The sequence below is a fragment of the Cheilinus undulatus genome, linkage group 11 (assembly GCF_018320785.1).
Source record: "Cheilinus undulatus linkage group 11, ASM1832078v1, whole genome shotgun sequence".
NCBI classification, from domain to species: Eukaryota; Metazoa; Chordata; class Actinopteri; order Labriformes; family Labridae; genus Cheilinus; species Cheilinus undulatus.
The window spans coordinates 34,436,821-34,457,343 of NC_054875.1; the positions used below are offsets into that span (position 1 = coordinate 34,436,821).

A 20,523-nucleotide genomic window follows, 5' to 3' on the forward strand; every position below is an offset into this window, starting at 1 on the left:
GTCACAGGGGTCGTGTTGAAAAATTATTTGCATCAAAGGGGCTTGAGAAACTTTGTGATCTCTGAACTTCAAAGGCACATGAACAGAATGACTTAAAAGTATTGTTTGGGGTAGACTTGTTCTCTGGGCCCCCATAGTCTTGCTTTTGCTTTGCTTGTAAGTGGACCTGACTACACAGGTCCACTTATGTCCAATAATGTTCCACCCTGTTGGCCCTCCAGCCAATTGCAGAGCAAGATGAGGATGATAAAGGAGCAGAAAGCAGGAATAGAGAGCAAGATTATGATTATGGAGGAGAGGAAAACAGGGACAGAGAGCAGAAAAGAGTCTTTTACTCTTTTTCTGCAATTATTTTTATTGCTATGGCAATAAAACTAATTGATTTCCATGCCAATAGAGCTATTTGAATTGAACTGAATTGACAGAGAGCAAGACGAGGCTGATAGAGGAGAAGAAAGCAGGGACAGAGAGCAAGATGAGGATGATGGAGGAGAAAGCAGGGATAGAGAGCAAGATGGGTCTGATAAACACATAATCATAGTTAAAATATTGCTCATTAATATAGGAACATAATAGTTAAAAATAAATGGAATAGAATAGATATTCTTAAAACAACCCAACATTTTTTGTTTAGCTGTCTGGCTAAGCAGGGCTTTTTGACATCTTTTTTCTAGGGTCCAAAAATCCCAAGCTACGCCCCAGCATGGGGGGTACTCTACACACAAGTATGGTGATTTTTGAAAATCACTTTGTTATCTCGAGGTAACAAGATCAATAAGGGTACTAAAGTTCAACAGATCTGTTTATGAGACCTTAAACAATAAGTGATAAAGCAATACAAGTCATCTGAAGAAGACGATTACGTGGAGCACGTGAAGGCACCACAGGCCTGGGTTCTCCTTCTACGTCAATGACACTGGGCGGTTCATGAATGGGTCTCTCAAGTGGGAGGGCCATTATCTGACTTCACCAGGCAGGAAAAAAAGTGGGTGTTGCTGCGCCGTAGTGTTTGGTTTGGTGCGATGCATCTTCATGACTGTTTTTAAACACAAGAGTAGCGGTTCACTGTGCTTAGGGACTGCGGTGAAGCGATCCGCCTCGTGCAGAGCAAACATCCAACCGTTGAGACGTGCAGGCCACGCGCCGCCGTGCAGCGGGGAAAAGCTAGCTCCAACCAGGCGAGAGGGGAGAGCCTTGTCGGTGAGCCATGGGTTTCCGCAAGAAGAACAAGAGCCCACCGGTGCTGAGCCACGAGTTTGTGATCCAGAATCATGCCGATATGGTTTCGTGTTTGGCCATGATTATCCTTCTCGGCCTGATGTTTGAGGTACTGTGTGAGTGGACAGGACAGGAGCTGTTGTTAACCGAGTGATGCTAGCTGCTGCTAACTGTCGTTAGCTTGACATGACAGCAGCAGCACTCCAGGGGCAGGGCGCTAGCGTGTCTTTCTCTTTCCCTTCTCATGTGTCTCACTGCCTGCCAGAGAAGATGGCGAGGAGGCCCATACAGCTGACAGGTCATTTTACAAGAAGGCAAATTCACTGCCCCCTTTGCAAATCCATACCATAAGATGAACGAGGCCTGAATCAACAAGGTAGTCAGGCTGTGTGCATGCAAATCATATAATAGCCCGCCCTCGGCTTTGACAGAGCTGACTAGGACCTTGCCACGTTTGAATGAAATAAGACAGCTTTCCCATAACTTGTCATCAACCAAATCCAAGCCATTTCAATTTTTAATAATATGGAAATTCACCAGATTTAGTCCTTATCCACTTTTACTTGTTAAGATGAGGGTAGTGTAAGCTTGAACGGAGTGAAGACACAATAATCCTGACACTATAAAGATAACACAGCAATCACAGTGAACTTTTAATGCATCAAGGTTTACTAGAGACCCCTGGCAGCCCCTTCAGACAGCCCCTGGTGGTCCCAAGACCCCTGTTATAAGAAAGAGGAGGTTTAAAGCTGTAATACTGACTCTGCAGCCTTGGCTCATTACACATGTGCATAACATTATCCCTGAATTTTCACTATTGTTTGAGTGATGTTGGAAGACTTACATTTTGTTCCTGGACAACTGTGAGAATAACTGTATTGTCACAAGACCAGAATATTAAACTTTGCTGTAATGCTTGTAAACTTCAAGTATTATCATTCATGTTTTGATACAAACATTAAAGAAATCCCAGGCACCTAAGTCTGTAAAATGACCTGTTGCTAATCAACAAAATCGCAGGCAAGTTTACAGTTAGGGTTCTTTTCTGTTAAGGGACGTCAGTGGTCCGGTGAGGGTTTTTTCCTCTCACTAAAATGCTGTTGTAATTCTATTTGTGTTTCAGGTCACAGCAAAATTTGCCATCATGTTCATCACAGTCCAGTACAATGTAACACAAGTTCTTGGTGAGCCAAAGCAAACATTTTGCCTTTCACTCATCTTCATTGACTGTACATTCTGCAGTCTTAATCCATAATCTACTCACAAGTGTTTTAACTTTGCGTTTTTCTGTGTTTTTGCAGATGAGAAGAGTGAGCCGGTGAACCTGTACCAATACGGCCCTAAAGATGTGGCCACTGTGTTTTTCTACCTGCTGATAGCAGTCATCCTTCATGCGTTAATACAGGAGTACATTCTTGATGTGAGTACATTGACCATATAATCTGCTTCTTTTGTTGTTTCTTACACCGTGGCTCTCTTCTTTATATTTTTAAGTTTTGTTGCTATCAATTTTATGAGGGAATTGGAATGACTTTAAAGGAGCTGATCTGATTATGATACCATCTGAAGAGCTGCCAAAACAGCCTAAAAGTGGAATCAGCAAGGACAGCAACAATGTAAAGATGGAACGCAAGAATGAATCATCCCCCCTTTAACATTAACTGATTTGTTTTGTCTCCAAAAAAGTACTCTAAGCCCATATGCCAGTCATCATCACCTGGCAGCCCAAAGCTCCCCATTCAGCCCAAAAAAGTTGATTAAATTCAAAAAATGGGAGGGGGAAAGAAAAGATATTGTGGTTTTATAGGGTATTTTTTGTCTTTCAATCCCTACAGCTATCAAATTAACCCCCAATCAGGATTGCAACAGTTTTATCTGGAATGACTTCATGTTTGAGCCACCTTTTTACAGAAATCAATCTGTCAGAGATTATTAGTGAATCTGATCCATGATAAGTATGTACTTGCCTGTCCAGTCCTGATAAAAATGCAGTTTTCTGTGACAACTTTGCACTTCATGCTCTTGGAGAGTGGGATTTTCCTGCCTGATAATCAAAACAAAATACCTGTTTCCTCCATTTGTTTTTCACCAATCAGGTGGCTGCATATTAGCATCAAACCTAATGATGTACAACATGACAGATCAAATCATTTGATTGCCCATCGTCAATAGGGACTGATCACTCTGTTGATGCCAAGAAATTTACACACATTTTGAAAGAAATTACAAATACTAATACAAAAAAACAAATGTAGCTGATGACCCCTGCCATATACTATAAATTATGGCTGCTACTATTAACATCTGCTGTTTTTGTAACCTGACACGCCAGATGGATTTGTTTCACACATCCATCTGGGAAATCTTCAATAAGAAACATTTGAGAGGATTTGAAAAAAACTCAGTGTGACTGGATGAACGTTCTGTCTGTCACATCTCTACGGGCCAATAAGAGCAACAAAACACGTGACATAGCAGTTATTGAGCTGCACATGCGCAGCTACTAAGGAATAACGCAAAACATGGCGGCTATAGACATGTTAGTACTTGACTTTTGTCATTTTTGAAAAGAAAAAAAACTCACTGCTGTTCTTTGTTCTTCTTCTAACTAAGAAATGTTGTCAAGTTCTGATAAAACTGGCGCTTTAGCAGCATCCACGCTAATCTCTTCCTCCATAACTGCACCAGCTCTTGCTGCTGCTTGTTTACGTCACGACTCTGCTGCGTCTGAAATTGCTGCCCCTCGTCCTGATTGGTCCTGTCACTTTCTAATCGGGCCCAAATGTTTCAGATGGGTGCTTAACAAGATGGGTTTGCCAGTGAAAAACAAGGAAACGGGCGTGTCCATCTGCTTTGCACGGTTACTGTTTTTTAAGTTATGTAGAAGAACTGATTTCAGATTATTTAATTTTTTTTTTTTCAAATGTATCAAAATGTCAGCAACAATTGTTTTCCTTTAACATCATTTTAGCCTGTGTATACAGCTCCAGAAATAGCTAAGAGACTTCTGCAAAAAATATCTTATTCCGTTGTTTGTAGGTTTTTTTGTTTGTTTGTTTGTTTTTTGTTTTTTGTTTTTTTTTTTAGTAAAATGAATATTTTTGTTTAATTGTAACCAACATTCCTCCCAACTTCAAAATGCAAGTGTCTTATTTAGGTTGTTTATTTAAGGAAAATAACAACCGGTCAAATAATAATCTGCAAATAATGCAGGGAAAGAAGTCCCCATACAAATTTAAGCCAACGCATGCTAATTTGATTTATTTATTTGAATGAATTTGCCTTATATAAAGATAGGCTCACTCAGCACAGCGGTATACAGTATCTAATAATGTAAGGCATTGGGAAGATACATGCATATGTAAAACATCACCATAAATGATCAGCGGCAGCAACGGGCCTTTTCTTTGCAACAAAAGGAAAAACAAGACTTATTCTTAAGTAAAAGCCCAGTTGAACTCTGACTTCTTTACAGTTTGCTCAGTATGAATTTCAAAAGCCACAGAAACCAAAAACCCAAGGTATTTATTAAAAAACTCAGACCCAATCACATCACTACTAGGTGTGGTAATGGTAGGCAGGTTAAGGCTTCTTCTTTGAGTTTGAAAACATCATGAGTTTGGTTTTGTAAGGATTAAAAAACTATTTTAACTTACGCATTGTGTCCTGTGCAGCATTAAAAGCTTCCTTTAAGCAACAGAGAGCCTGATGCTGTGTAAGAGCAGAGCAATAAATCACAATTTCATCTGTATACAAATAAAAGTTTACATTACATATGCATTTTGACCGATACTGATGATATAAAGTATAAATAACAGCGGTCCTGAGACTGAGCCCTGAGGCACTCCATTTTTAACTTCTTTAAGATATTTAGAAGTGATTTTTTTTTAGCCTGCACAAACTGTGCTCTTTTTGATAAACAATGGTCAAATGTTTTTACTTAACAACATTTGATTAAATAATTTTTACTTGGTCCATTTAATATTGAAGAGAATATCTCAAGTGGTTCTAACAGACACGGAAGCTGCTCTTACCAGTGTCTATTGACTTTCAACACATGTACACCTCAGGCATAACACATGCTGAGTTGATGATCGCTTGACTGGATGGCTTTTTATACCTAGAGTGACACAAGATCACATCACAGTAATGTGAAAGGCTGTGTGAGGTGCCTGTTAATCTGTATTACAGCTGTATTCAAATAAGAGTATTTAATTCTTAACTTTTTCCAAGTTTTCCCACTCTTTCCAAGTCTTATATTTGACAAAAATGAATAGGTACTTGTTTTGCTATCAACATGTCAAACATTTTTTTTCAGTATGCAGATCTCATAGTGTTTAGGTCATGCCCAGTGTTTTATTGCTTTAGTCCTCCAATCAGGCATCCAAAGCTACAATCCAGTCTATGTTTCCTTTCCCCCTTTATCTTTCTTCCAGATTTCAGACACAATCTGCTGTAAGATCTCTCTAATTATTGCATTAAACCACCAAAAAACAAGATCTAAAATAAATGAATAAAAGGCTGACACAGCTGTAAATTATATATTTAAAGACCCCGTGAAGTGAAATCCAAAATTTGGGTCTTAACACACTTGATATGTCAGAATATGGTTGCAACATGTAAAAACACTGAGATCTACATGTGACTGAATTTTGTATTTAGACCATTAGAAGGTTTTCACCTCTTTCCTGGCTTGGTTTAATTTGGGCGGGGCTTATGATGTCACAAGCTCACAGTGGGGAATGACTCCGCCCCTCTAACACTACAATATAAATTCACCAGGCAGTTTATCTCAGTACAGTCTGTTGTTAGCTGATGTCAATGCTTTTATTGAAAGTTAACATTCAGTTGAATGCTGTTTTTTGCTCATTGTGAGGTAAATTGGCCAAAGCTATCAGCTACAGTGGTCTATGGATTATTTAAAGTATCATAAGAGAGATTTGAGCCAGAAAATAGACTTTGTTTTTTTCTCTTGCACAGAGCCAGGCCGCTGCACTGGCTAATGGCATGAGTGCTTTTCTCCATTCAGGTTGTAATATTTTTTTAAAATTGAGAGGGTTGTATATTTCCTGAGTGGGCGTGGCTTCAGCTCATCCAACAGACACACCAACACCTTCCTGGAGCAGTTTTTACTGCCTCATTTTTCATGATTTTTCAATTTTATAAACTTGGAGTTGTTTTATTTAACTGAAATTTGAACTAGGGGGTTCATAACACAGTGACCTGTCATACAACAAACCTAAATACAATTTATTTTCACTTTATGGGGTCTTTAAATGTTTATTTATTACTCTAGTTTAAGAGGAGTGCTGTGTATCAGCTAATTCTGAAGTCAGCGAAGAAAAAGTGTGTCAAAAATGGCATTTGAACATCTGTAACAATAGAAGGTCTTTCAGTCTCTTATAATAGCAGATACAGGCACTTTGCTCACTTTGATAATGTATGTGTAGTTTTTTTCATACTCAGTATCAAATCATACAACATGTGGTCTCTGGTCTGGTCCATGATTTTAGTTTTGAGTTTGTATGTAATCAGGCCAAAACCTTCCAACTATACAGAAGCAGAATGACAGAAACATTACTCTTGTTTTTCTTCTCATCTTTTGTCTTTCATAAGACGTATTCCCAATGGATGCATATAAATAGTAGTCCAACAATAAAGTCTTTATGGACCAACAATGTTGAAGGATTTTTTCAAACATCTGCCTCTGTTTGAACAACAGGAGTCCACTTTACCTGCTGTTCTTCAAACAATAATCATGAGCCTTTTTAATCATTGAAACAAAGTGTGGCAGTTAAGAGAAGACTTTCCAATGTGTAACTAACAAAAATACTTTTAGTGTACTCTTAAAAAAACTCATTGTGAAAGAACTTGTGAAAAATGTATGAGTAACTAAAGTGGAGCATACTTTCATAGTTTAAAAAAAGTAAAGAACTGCAAGTCCCCCACATCAACCTTTGGTGTAAATGTGTGCTTTATTTCAGAAAATGAACCGGAGGTTGCATCTGTCAAAAACCAAACACAGCAAGTTCAACGAGTCTGGACAGCTCGCAGCGTTCTACCTGTTCTCCTTCATCTGGGGCTGCAGCATCCTCACAGCGGTACGAGGGTCATGACCTTCAGATACACAATGTCCCAGCATGCATTAGGCTTTATCTTAAATTCTCTCTCTTTTTTTTCTGTCAGGAGGACTTTGCTACAAATCCTACTTTCTTATGGGAGGGTTACCCCCACACTCACATGGTGTAAGTAAAGACTTATTAATACTTTTCATGTTTAGTAATGAAAATTTTAAACAAATCATACTGCTAAGAATTTTTAAATCTTGTTTAAATTGTTGGGATCTGTGTTTTTCTCTTTTACTAAAGTCTTGTTTTAATATTAAATTGATAAGAGATACATTTTTTATATACTGTCCTGTTTTTTACTCCATTTTCTTTACTGGTTTGACTTATTGTGCATGTCCCTTTATTTTAAATAGAGGTTGGAGTAAAACATATTTCATAGAATTGAACTTCTGTTCTTGCTGAAATAACACCCAGGCTCTAACCTTTGCATAACTTTACTTCTGACTAGTTTTCAGGTCAAGTTCTTCTACATTTGCCAAATCGCCTACTGGCTCCATGCACTCCCCGAGTTGTACTTTCAGAAAGTACGAAAGGTGAGTATCATTAAAAAACGAGAACATATACTCGGGGAATGAAAGTTTTCTGTAGCTGTTCGAGTCGAGACAAGAAGCATGTTATTTATGGTAATAAATGTGTTTGTTGAACTGAGTTTGGGATCTATGATGAGAGCAGCAGTGTTTACACATCAGTCAGTTAGGGTTTCCTCTAATCACTGCTGCTTCTATCAGCTTAGGACTATGCAAAGATATGCATCTATTGCATTCATGCACATACAGTTTAAAATGTCTTATGCTTGTAGGACTAGCATGAAGGTGCAATCACTAATTCTTTGATACCGCATAAATGTGGAGTGATTTGCAGGCGGTTTCTGCGTATATACATAGTTTCAGAATGAATAGGTGTCAAACAGACATTAGTCAGGAAAATACTCATGAATGCCACAAGTAAAAGTTGTGTAGTTAGCTGAAAGGTTAAAGCTGCAGACTTTAATTTTAAAATGTATCCTGAGATGCCTAATTTCTAAAGTTGAAACAGCTTTTCATAAGAAAGTGTTTTAGAATTCAGAAAGATGCTGCTGTCTGTAATATTGATGATGTTCTCCCTCTGTCTTTGTGTTGTCTCTACAGGAGGACATCCCCCGTCAGCTCTACTACATTTGCCTTTATGTTGTCCACATCACTGGTGCCTATGTCTTAAAGTGAGTCTTCTTTTCGAGCAGATACTTCTAAGATGAAAAAAATAGATCTTCCTGAAGAAGAGTATTCCTTTAAGATCTCTGAGAAAAATTGTAACATGATCAAGACGTTAACATAAGATGGCAAGTAGAGCCGCTTGTCTCAGTTCTGCCCACCTTTGTGGTTTACTTTCTGTTGTGAACTGAGGACTCTTCAACAAAAACTGCACTCCATAAGATTTAGTAAACTGTAAACTACCATTTCTGTTTCATGAAAGAATTTCACATAATGTGGGAGAAAAGCTGTTAAAAGTGGCCCTGTTAGTTTGCTGGCAACTTTAAATAGCTTTCTATCCTTAAGTATGTGAAATTCATCCATGAAATGAAAACTGTTTTACCGACTGGGCAACAGAATACACAGTTGATGGCAGAGAATAATCATGGTCCATCACAAGTAAGCAGCATGACATGAATGAGATACAGCAACAGAACGACAGCTTCCTTGATCAGCAGTCTTTGATGTAACATCCAACATTTCCACAGCAATGCCAGCTAGTGCTAACCTGTCCAACAGCACACTGGCCACCGTGGCATTAGACTTCTGCTTACAAGCTTCATAAAGATAATGGCAAAGCCTGCCCATCACTCCAACTTCTTGCTCAGTCACTGTTTCGTTTTCTCCTGTAAGACTCATCCATTTCTTAGTCTTAGCCTTTTCAAAGGCCAAAGGCTGATGAGTAAACTTACGCCACTCTCTTGCACTTAGGGCAAGAGACCACATTGGTCTGTGGAAATGCCAGCTGATTGGAAAAAGTTATTGTATGATTAGAAGGACTTTGAGACTTTTTAAAATTATGGAACATTTACATATTGTTGCTTTAAATTTAAATGTACTTCTTGAGAAGTGCTAATAACTTGGTGTTTCATATTCAAAGTAACCTGTATAAACCAATAAGCACTGGGTTATACTCACAGTAACTCATGTAAATCCATAAATGTTGGATATTTGCAATGATACACTCCAGGTCAGGGTTGCGCATCAATGCACAAACAAATTTGTTTGTGTCCTAGTGTGTCACAGCAGACATGGAGCAGAGCTAAATAGTAGAGGTGAGAATCTTTAGGCACTTCACAATTTGATTCGATTATGATTCATAGGGCTACAATTCGATTCTGAATTGATTATCGATGCATTTTGATACACTTGTTTTTTTTCTTACATTCCTGTTGTTCTCATGTTGTCAAATATAATAAAAACATTACATTTGTGTTGAGAAAAAAAGAGATACATTTAATTTCCACTATCCTTTAATGGGAGCTGTGTGTAAACTGGAAAGTTACATGTATTTAACCAAAGGGAGCAGCAACCTTTCCTCGTAACATATCTGAAATTACAAACATGAAAATGTCTTTTTTTCACAGATAAACAACTGGTAATCTAAATCTTGCTGTTATGCGCTGCATGTCAGGGTTCCACTTTTTTGTTCCTGATATTCCACAGTATGAAATATTTAAATAATCAGTTATTATTGATTATTGGACTTTTTAAAAATTGATTCTGACTATTCCACATCACAATGCATCTAAGAATTGATTTTTTTCTCCCACCTCTACTAAATAGTCTGACATGGATAGTGATGGTTTTCCATTCTGTTTAATGGTCAGGCTTCCTGTCTAGTTGAAATGTGGTGTGATAAAGGATTTAAAGCCTGGAAGTGTTTGGTTCAGGTACCTTTATATGGTTTGGAAGTACGGGGGAAAAAATTGCCCTCTGCCTGATTTTTTTCTTTTTTTTCTTTTTGCATATGTGTCACTTAAATGTTTCAGTTCATCAAAAAATTATGATGACATGAACTAGTCATATATGACTAGAGTAAATACACCTCTCTGTTGAATCAAGAAATCACTTAAATAGAACCAGTCTGATAAAATGAAGTTGGCTAAGAGATCTCAAAAAGTAACATATCACAATCAAAAGAAATTAAAGAATACATGAAAAACAATTCCATTGATATCTATCAGTCTGGAATGAGTTAAAAAGCCATTTCTTAGGCTTTGGGACTCCATTGAACCATGGTGAGAGCTATTATCCACAAATGGAGAGAACTTGGAACAGTAGTGGACCTTCCCAGGCATAGTCGGCCTACTAAAATTACTCCAAAAGCGCATCAACAACTCATCCAGGAGGTCACAAAAGAACCCAGAACATCTGATGCCCTTCTGTCCTCACCTGACTCCATTAAGGTCAATGTTCATGGGTCAGGAATAAGAAAGAGACTGGGCAAAAATGGCATCCATGGGAGAGTTTTAAGCCCAAAACCACTGCTGACCAAAAACCTTCCAGTGCGGCTGAATTAAAACAATTCTGCAAAGAAGAGGGGGCCAAAGTTCCTCCACAGCGATGTGAAAGACTCATTGCCAGTTTGTGCAAGCATCTGCTTGCAGTTGTTGCCACCAAGGGGGCACAACCAGTTATAAGGTTTAGGGGGCAATAACTTTTTCACAAAGGACCGGGTAGGTTTGAATGGCTCTTTTTCTTCAATAAATGACGTCGTCATTTATAAACTGCATTTTGTATTTACTCTGGCTATCTCTGTCTAATATTAAAATTTGCTTGATGATCTGAGACATTTAAGTGTGACAAATATGCAAAAAAAAGAAGCAATCAGGAAGGGTGCAAATACTTTTTCACTGTACTTAAGATGTACTTTTACAAAGTTGAACAAGCTCTGATCCACTAAATGTCACACCTGGAACCAAAATATTACATTTTACATGTCCTGGTGAATATCCAGCTCTATGAGGAAAGTAGTTTTTTTTACTTCCTGCAATTCCTGACGTGTCTTTGGTTCACTCTGTCGTGCTATACCTCTCTACGTACTGTCACGTTTAGCCTCCACCGACTGGGCCTGGTGCTGCTGGTCCCTCACTACCTGGTGGAGCTCTTGTTCCACGCTTCACGCCTTTTCTACTTCAGTGACGAGAACAAGCAGAAAGGGTATATTTCTGCCACTCATCTAACACACAACTTATCTCAGTTTAGTAAAGTGTTACCGTGCTTCCTTTTTGATCTGAACAGCCTTTATGTGATGTGATGTTTGTTTACAGATTTACTCTTTGGGCGCTGCTTTTTGTCATCGCCCGCCTCCTCACTCTCACACTCTCGGTTCTGACGTTTGGCTTCGGGCTGCCCCGTACGGAAAACCAAGGCTTTTCTCTAGCAGAAGGAAACTTTAATGTACTCACCATAAGGCAAGTACTGATGACAAGTAACAAGAAGAGCTCTTAATATCAAGCATTAGGCTAGTTAGCCATGGAGTCAGGCATCATTTTGCCTTAAGTTTTGTTTTCCTTTTCATTAGTTAAATCACTTTCACTTTTGTTCTTGGTAAACTGTTTCCTTCCCATCCTTCAGGATGACTTGTCTGGCAGCTATCTGTCTGACACAGGCCTGGATGATGTGGAAATTCATTAACTTCCAGTTGAAAAAGTGGAGGGAGCACAGTCAGAACCAGGCGTCAAAGAAAAAGGTGGTCAGTCCAAAGAGCAAACCCCACAAAAGAGAGCCTACAAGGGGTGAGTGTTCATGATTATTCTATCATGATGGCAATCTATGAAGGGTAAAAGTCACTAATATTTACTGATAAAAATGGAAGTGATAAAAACTCATGTGGATTGAATAATGGAGTGATAAGAATTAGTTAATTATGAAATTGATTTGATTTATTCGTGGTTAATTTGATGAAAATGGTTGCAATTTAATGAAAGTAGTGGGAAATGATATCATTGTTTTTATTCATTATTTATCATTAACAGCTCAAACATTTTCATTTATCACTTAAGGGAAGACAAAAGCAACCCAGATCTCAGAGGGTTAGGGTTAGACAGAAGGTGTATTTTTCTGGTTGCTAACCATGAAAATATCACTCATTTTGTAACTAAATTTTGAATTTATATCAAAGTGTTAGTACAAAAGCCTGGTTATTGTTCCATCGCTCAGACCTTCTTTGAGGTTTTTGGTAAGAAACTGACGGGTAATGTTTACAGTTTTACAGACATAAACTAATCAGAAATGCCCTGCAGTCTGCATGGACATGGGATTAAGTTAAAATATCTAAACTTTGATAGAATTTCAAAGGTCTAGTGACAAAGCAGTGGTGTCTTTACGTGTAGAAAACCAGAAAAATACACGTTCTGCCCAAGATCCTTCTGCCGGTTGCTGTGGTCTGTGTTAATGTCAAGGTTAAGGGTCAAAAGGTGTGTCTTATCTGATTGCTGGCTTATTTCACCTGGCTGAGCCTGGAGCTTGTCAACTCCGAAAACACGAAGCATATTTCCAAACTGTAAATACTAAAAATCAGCAATGCCAGTTTCTTGCCTGAAAAAATCCCAAAGGTTAATTCAGTGTTAAATAGTAACTAAAAGTCTTAAAAAACTCTCCATCACTGCTGTGAAGTTTCAGACATTTAAGTCAAGGAGGGCCAAGATCTTTGGGATCTTTTTTCTAAGGTGAAAGTCACAAAAATTACATGTTGTTAATCAGTGGTTTCCAACCCTTTTCCTTAGGGTCCAGTGTATCTAAGAAAAGCTAAGCCCCCCATTGACCCACTTGGAAAAAGTACATATTAGTTTTGAATCTTTTCTTTGACAAAATCCAAACACAACTGGCCTACATACATTCGTTCCTGAAAAAGATCTATTCATAAACTATCCATTACGACCACATATTAGGGCCACTCTAAAATAAAAAGATGTTCAAGAAAAAACTCAGAATTCTCAAGCTTAAAAAGTTAATTTATGAAAAAAATTAATTTCTTATAAATAAAATATATTAATAAAGATATGTATATGAACAAAAAAGAAGAATATTTAAGTTAATACAGTAAAAGAATCCAACCCCTAAATACAGTTTGGATTCTTTTTGAATTTCTGTATTGACATTGTTGTAAATTCACAATTTTAAAAACATTCTAATGTCAAAATTTTAGACATTTTAAACTCTGAAATTCTAAGTTTTGTTTTCATGTAAATATGCAGCTTTATATATATATATATATATATATATATATATATTCTCAAAAATTTTGAATTATGTTTTCTGCTCAAGAATTAGCATTCCCTTTATTTTTTTATCCTTTAGGTTTGCCCTAATACACTATTGAATATTTTGTTTATTATCATGATCTTATGAAAATATATGTACAGTTTTATTTTGACAGCGTCACAGCAGACAGAATCCTTTTAATCATCACTTTTTGTCAGTTTTACTCTTCAGGCCTCTGACTGTCAAAGATAAATGAAAATGTTTGTGCTGTTAATGATAAATGATGAATGACAAACAAAATGATCAAATTTGCCACTATTTCCATCAAATCAGTCACAAATTAATAAAATCAATTCATAGTTAATCACTTCATTTTTAAATTAAGGTGCATTTTTTGATCCCTTCATTATTCAATTCATTCAGGTTTTTTTACCTCCACTTTTTTCTTTTAATTTTGTTACTTTAATTCTTCATATAGTCTAATCCTGTCTTAATGCTTTGTACTCTAAATGTGTCTGATTTTTTCAGAGTAATGCTCCTTTTTGAACACATCTTTTCATTGTAAAATTTTCTGTTCACTCATCAGGAGGTGCTGCCAACGGGGTTGTGAAGTTAGAGGATAAAGCATCGCCACGGGCACGAAAAGCCAAAGCTTCATAGAGATGGAAGAATTAGAAGAAGGAAAAAACTGAGTGAGGGAGCTCTGACAATGTGACATTACGTCTTTACACAACTTCAGATTCTGTCTACTGCTCTCCAAAACTAATGTTTAAGCGCACTAAGAAACCTTACGTAACTGTCCCTTTGTAGTCGAGACTCCTTTATGAGAAAGGTTCAGTGTTACTGTCTGATAGAAGTGTTTATTATTGCTTTGGGTTGTCTGCAGATGGGACTTTTGCAGGACAGAGGTGGTTTTTATGCTTTAACAGGATAGATTTAGCTCTACAAAGTGTCCTTTTGTGTTAAACGGGCTGGGTACTTTTAACTAGGTTGTTCTTGGATTATTTGATGGATCAGTTCACCTCACAGTACTGTTAAAAAAAGCGGATTCTGACTTCAGGGCAACTTAATATAAAGTGTTAAAGTACAGATTAGCTGTACGGGATGGTATTTTAAGTTTGGCCTTATTTAGTTTAACTTGCAAGCCTTTCTCTGGAAGACAACACTATGATACTCTGCTGTTGTCTGAAAAAGATCCTAAATTATCTACTCCAGAGGAATATTTGTGCTATTTAGATATTCAGCAGCCAGAAAACTGAAGCTTGTACTTAACTCCTTGATCATTTACTGCCATTATGTGACAGCCTCTGCCTTTGAAATCCTACATGTTACAGGATGGAGGCGCTATAATGTTTTTGCTTTTATCACTAGCCTGGTTAGCACCTTGTTAAAGGGGCTCATCCAGGTTTGGTGACTCACCAATAGGAAGCTGTACTGTAACCTGTGCTGCTGTAGTGTATGCACGCAGTTCAACCCTTATAATGGCATGATGGGAAAGCAAGAAACTGTCTGAGGCTGTGATGAAGTCTTCTGTGCGATAATGTCAATGCATGATGGTTTGAGGCTAAAGACTTTCTGGCTGTCTCCTAACTGTGCTGTTGAGTTTGCATCTCTCTCTCACACACATACACAAACACACAAGCATTCAGTGGCCTTTTTACAACTGCTGCAAGAGGTTTGAGTTATTTATTTTTGCCATATACTCCAGAAGATATTATTTTGTATGCTTTGAGAAGCTATAACCAGCAAACACGGCGGTACATAGCAACTGCGTTTAGTTAATCCAAACAATACAATCTTTCTTCAAGTGTCCTTATAACGTCGCTGGTTTGTATCACTCGTTCTGCTTGTGTTGCGTTGTGTTTGCCTTCTCTGTTTGCTCTCTTATTCTTGGGTATCAGGGGAGATGCTGTCTTACCCTAGAAGTACCATCCCATGATGCAATGGGAGGTGTGTTTGGAAAGATGGATGTGTTTGTATGCCTGTGCACTTAACTCTCGTGTGGACAGTATTGTTTTTTGCCTACTGTGTATGTGAATTAACTGGGCGTGGATGATTATGATGACAACGATGTTTACTGCTTGTCTCGTAAAAAAAATTATATATATATTGCCTGCGTGCAGAGCATGAAATGTGACAATCTGTTTATGGACTCCTGCCCTCCTTGATGGATTTCTCCATCATTTCTCGTCTTTCCGTTCACTTTGGTTCGCCCCGTCTCAGCTCCAACAGCACCTCTGTGTGTGAAACACTTGAGTTGTGGATCGGTGTGTGGTCTATAGGTTACTAAATGCTTATGTGCTCAATGTCTTCACCTCTCAGATGACCTTTCCTGTGTGAGAGAGAATCTGTGCTTTCTGTTTGCCAAATGTGGCATGTGTGGTCCTCTTAGCTTCACCTTTTCAATGATTCTGACACTGCTACAGAGTGAACGCACGGAACTGTTGTAAGCCACATCTCTCCACTCATGGACTAACTCCTGCCCTCATACTGGCTGTGCTTAAGCTGATGACTGGTTGCTGTCAGAGACAGACAACCAGGCATGCTCACATTCACACCAATAGACAGTTTAGAGTCACCAATTAACCTAATGAGCATGTTTTTGGTAGCCGGAGTACCCGGAGAGAACATTCAAACTCCTTACAGAAAGGCCTTGACCAGGAAGTGAACTAGGGACCTTCTTGCTGTGAGGCAACAGCGCAAACCCCTGTACTGCCATGCAGCCCTTAAACAATAGAATATCCACAATTTTAATCATGAATAATACTGAAAGGTGAATAAGCTTTAACAAAACCCCACACTGAAATCAGAGGGTTGTCTAAATTGCACAGATAAGCTGGAAACATTTTGTCCAACAGAGCCGGGCACACACATCCCTTGATCTATTAGTCCGTTATTCTAATAATCTGTTTATTTTCTGTATTAAATATCAATTAAAAATGATAACTGAATGCTTTAACTTCCATAACAGTCAGTTTCAGGGCGCTGATTAAGCAAAGTGGATAGAGCAGGTACCCCGATATAAAGTCTCCTCAGTGCACTGGTAACGGGATCAATTCCCAGTCTCATCGCTATTTGGAGCTCATCTTCCCCCATTCTCACTCTCCCCAAATTTCAAGTCTCTCTCCAGCTGTCCTGTCAGAATAAGAGCAAAGCACCCCCCAAAAAAATTATCTTAAAAAAGAAGTTGAACTTTTGATTAACTGTGCCCACCTCTGGTTTCCAACATATTTGTGTTTTAAAAACAAGACATTACCAAAAAATTATTTGGATCTCTTTTTGGGGATTGTCTAGGAATGCCTGATATTGGATTTTTGCCAATATCTGATTTTGATATCCGTGTATAAATGTAGTTGAAATTTCCATCCTTCAAACAAACTTTAAAGTTTAATGAGGAGGATGAGGAAAAAAGAAAGAAAAAGACTACAGCTGACGTAAGCCTGTTGTTCCTGCTTCAGATCCATACATTTTTTCATGTGTACGGCTGATATTTAAAGATAATAAAGGCTGATTTTTACAGCCAATATATCAGTTGCAAAAGTCAGCATAAATTTTATAACCTGTGGATACTGCTGATTTTATACCCAGTATCTGCCAGTACCAACATCGTTCATCCCTGGATTTTTCTAGTTTTGAAAAAACAGTAATAGACACCATTTGAATTTTACTTATATTAAACCCAGATAAGACGAAGAAAGGAGATGGATAGTATCATATCAAAGGTTAAAGCTCCTGGGAGAAACTTAGAGGTTATGCTTTTGACTTGCTCCTTTTTAAATCTGTTTTCTGAGCAAAAAAAGTATTTGTGTCCCCTTTATTTCAAGCATATTGTATAACTTGCAACTCACAATAACTCTTTGTATTTTAATATTTCTTCAACTTGTTGTCAGTAGCATCTGACACCTACCCTGCAGCAGGAAAGATACAGCGCCTATAAGAAATAATAATTCCCATGGATGGTTGATCTTTCATTGGTTTTATTAATCAATCTTGATCAATATAATTTGGGTTTTTTGTCAAAGTGAAAACAGATTTCTACAAAGTAATGTCAGTCAGATAAAAAAAATGTAATGTAAACTTAGTGGCTACATAAATATTCACCACTTTCAAGTCAGTGTTTAGTAGAAGAACCTTTGGCTGCAATCACAGCACTGAGTCTGTGTGGACAGGTCTCAATCAGGCTTGCACATTTGGACACTGTAACTTTACTCTATTGTTCTTTGCAAAACTGCTCAGACTCTGTCAGGTTGCACAGGGATCGGGTGTCCTTTTCCAGTCCAGCCACAAATTCTCTTGGATTTTGATTTTGGTTTAGACTTCCCCACTCCAGAACATTCACCTTGTTGTCTTTACACCGTTTCTGTGTAGCTTTCGATGTATGCTTCAAGTCATTGTCTTACTGCAAAATAAATCTCCCAACCCGTAGTTGTCTTGCAGACTGAATAAGATTGTCCTCCAGGATTTCACTATATTTTGCTGGATTTATTTTACCCTCTTCCTTTACAAGCCGTCAAGGGCCTGCTGTTGAGAAGCATCCCCACAGCATGATGCTGCCACCACCATTTCACAGTGGCAATGTTGTGTTTGTGGAGATGTGCAGTGTTTGGTGTCTGCCAGACATAAAATCTTGTCTGGTGGCCACAAAGCTGTGTTTTAATCTCATCAGACCAAGGAACTTTCTTCCACTTCACCATGGAGTCTCTTACATGCCTTTTGGTGAACTCTAGTTTTGATGAGTTATCTTGAACAGTGGCTTTCTCTTTACCACTCTCCCATAAAGCTTTGACTGGTGAAGAAAGTCTCTCCTATCTCAGCTGCTGAAGCTTGTAACTCCATCAGAGTAGTCGTAGGTGTGTGTGAATGTTGTTTTGTTTTCAGGGTGTAATGGTAGCCAGGAATACTGATTAAACAGACATGGGTTTCTTTATACTACAGTCACTTGAAACAGATTCACTACACTCAGGTAATCCCTGTTTTTCTGATGTGAGACTACTAGCACCAGTTGGCTGGACCTCTGTTGAAGTAGGTCAGCCACTTTAAAGAGGGTGAATATTTATACTGAACTTTTTTACATTAAGTATTTTTGTTTAATAGATATTACTTTGTAGAAATCTGTTTTCACGTTGATACTAAAATAGTTTGGTTTTTTTTTAAATAATTTTTGTTTTTACTGAAAAAGCCAAATTATATTAACCATGATTGATTTATAAAATCAATAAAAGGCTAAAACATCCAAGGGTGTGAATACTTTTTATAGGTCTAAAATACCTATAGAAGAATAAGTGAGCTTCTCTGATGCTCTTTTTTTCTTTTGTACCTCATAGAGAGGCAACAGTATTTAATTCAGTCTGTTTCATAACCAACTAAAACTCCTCACAGAAGCTTCAATCTCTAGCATCATGACAACCTTACCTTATGTGGCTTTGAGTGGTTTTTAAAGTCCTGTGTGTGTTTGGCAGTGTCAAAGGAGAAAAGAAAAAGCAGAGGACTTTTCTTACCAGCCTGTTATTGAACTGTCTCAGATGTAAAAGAGAAAAAAAGTAACCCTACACTGTACTAAGACGTGTCAGATTTTTAAACTATTTTTATAGAGGGGGAAATTCACTGTTGTTCAGTACTCACGTGCAGATATTTGTTTTGCATCCATATGAATTGATATGATTTTTTTTTATATGAGAATGGAGCTTGCTAAGCTCTTAGCTTGGGTATACATCGTGGTATGAGTGTTAAAGTCTACTTAGCCTGATGGTTTATTTACCTTCATGGCCTTATTAGAGCAAAATGAACTAAATTGTATAACAAATAGTGCTCACTGAGCAGTATGCTGCAGACTTCCACTGCAGCTTTCACAATACATTTTTTATGATAGTGACCATCATAACCATCATCCTCATATAAGTTTAAATATATGATAGGAGAGGAGGGATTGATCAGTGTCGTGTTTTGTTTGTTGAAGTCCTGCAGGTGTTTTTTTCAGTTATCGGCGTGATTACAGGCCCAGCATGTGGAGCGGGACGAGTGAAACCATCCAAAGTCAGCAGACGATCCGGCTCTGAAACATGAGCCTCTCTGCAGTTCACGCCCCCCTCCTCGCTCTGAGACACAATGGCCTGTATAATCCCACAGGAATGCACTTTTTGTTTGCATAATATGCATTATGTCAGAGCATCGCAACACAGCTTCCTCACGCGAGCTGAGTTGATTTACAAAATTGGAGTTGCTTTATTTAAAACTGTGTGGTTGGACTCTAAAAAAAAAAACTGCAATGATTTAAATGTATGAGCATCCTCTAGGTGGCAACAATCATTAATGCATTTGACCAGGACGTCACTAAAAAAGACATGCACTTGTATTCTCTAAATTCTCTCTGCATTGCTCTTGATTTGTCTTTATTTTGCTGCTTGTTTTTAGATGTTACGATATATATTTCCTTTACAAATTTGTTGTCTCTGAACTGCTCTGATGGTAAATATTTATGCAAATTCTTGTGCGTTATGATCATTATTTTCTTTGTCACTATTTTTTTATTTCATGTTTGAATAAAGCTTTTATTCATAACACCAACTTGTTGAAGATGTTTTAACACACTTGTAGTAATTTCACCATGGAAAATCAATGTAACAAGAAAAAAACATTGGAGTTTCAAAGTGCAGAGTGAATTATCCACTTCTGAGGTGAAGCAGCAGTGAAATTCATACCACAGTATTTGATTTTTAGGCTTCCCCTGACTCCTGCTCAGTACAATTTTACACCTCTTTCACTTAAGGATATATTTGAAGAGCTACTCACGTTTTTAGATTTTCACTCATTCTACCCTTTTGAAATGGTGTCAGGAGGCTCAAGGAAATATTGGTCAAATCCTACTTTCTGGCTAATTACCACCAGGGGGCAACACTGAGCTTCAATGGCCTGAGGGAGAGAAGAAGTCTGCAGGGGGAAAGCTGCATTAATAAATCACC

General features: G+C 37.9%; 1 protein-coding gene across 1 annotated transcript; it reads left to right on the top strand.

Annotated features, from left to right (window-relative positions):
• Positions 1–959: 959 nt before the first annotated feature.
• On the top strand, positions 960–18,347 carry zgc:113278 (uncharacterized protein LOC541528 homolog). The gene is made up of 11 exons (XM_041799337.1): positions 960–1,327; positions 2,342–2,402; positions 2,520–2,638; positions 7,203–7,319; positions 7,405–7,463; positions 7,795–7,879; positions 8,474–8,544; positions 11,414–11,518; positions 11,629–11,772; positions 11,936–12,096; positions 14,151–18,347. Exons 1-11 carry the CDS (start codon positions 1,208–1,210, stop codon positions 14,222–14,224), a joined length of 1,116 nt encoding a protein of 371 aa, XP_041655271.1. The 5' UTR covers positions 960–1,207; the 3' UTR covers positions 14,225–18,347.
• Positions 18,348–20,523: the final 2,176 nt, after the last annotated feature.

Bases quoted from the DNA above. Each gene is read 5' to 3' on its own strand.
- zgc:113278 (XM_041799337.1), top strand. From the start codon at position 1,208: ATGGGTTTCCGCAAGAAGAACAAGAGCCCACCGGTGCTGAGCCACGAG. The intron at 11,519-11,628 runs GTATATTTCTGC...GTTTGTTTACAG, and splicing joins GACGAGAACAAGCAGAAAGG to ATTTACTCTTTGGGCGCTGC. The intron at 12,097-14,150 runs GTGAGTGTTCAT...TTCACTCATCAG, and splicing joins CAAAAGAGAGCCTACAAGGG to GAGGTGCTGCCAACGGGGTT.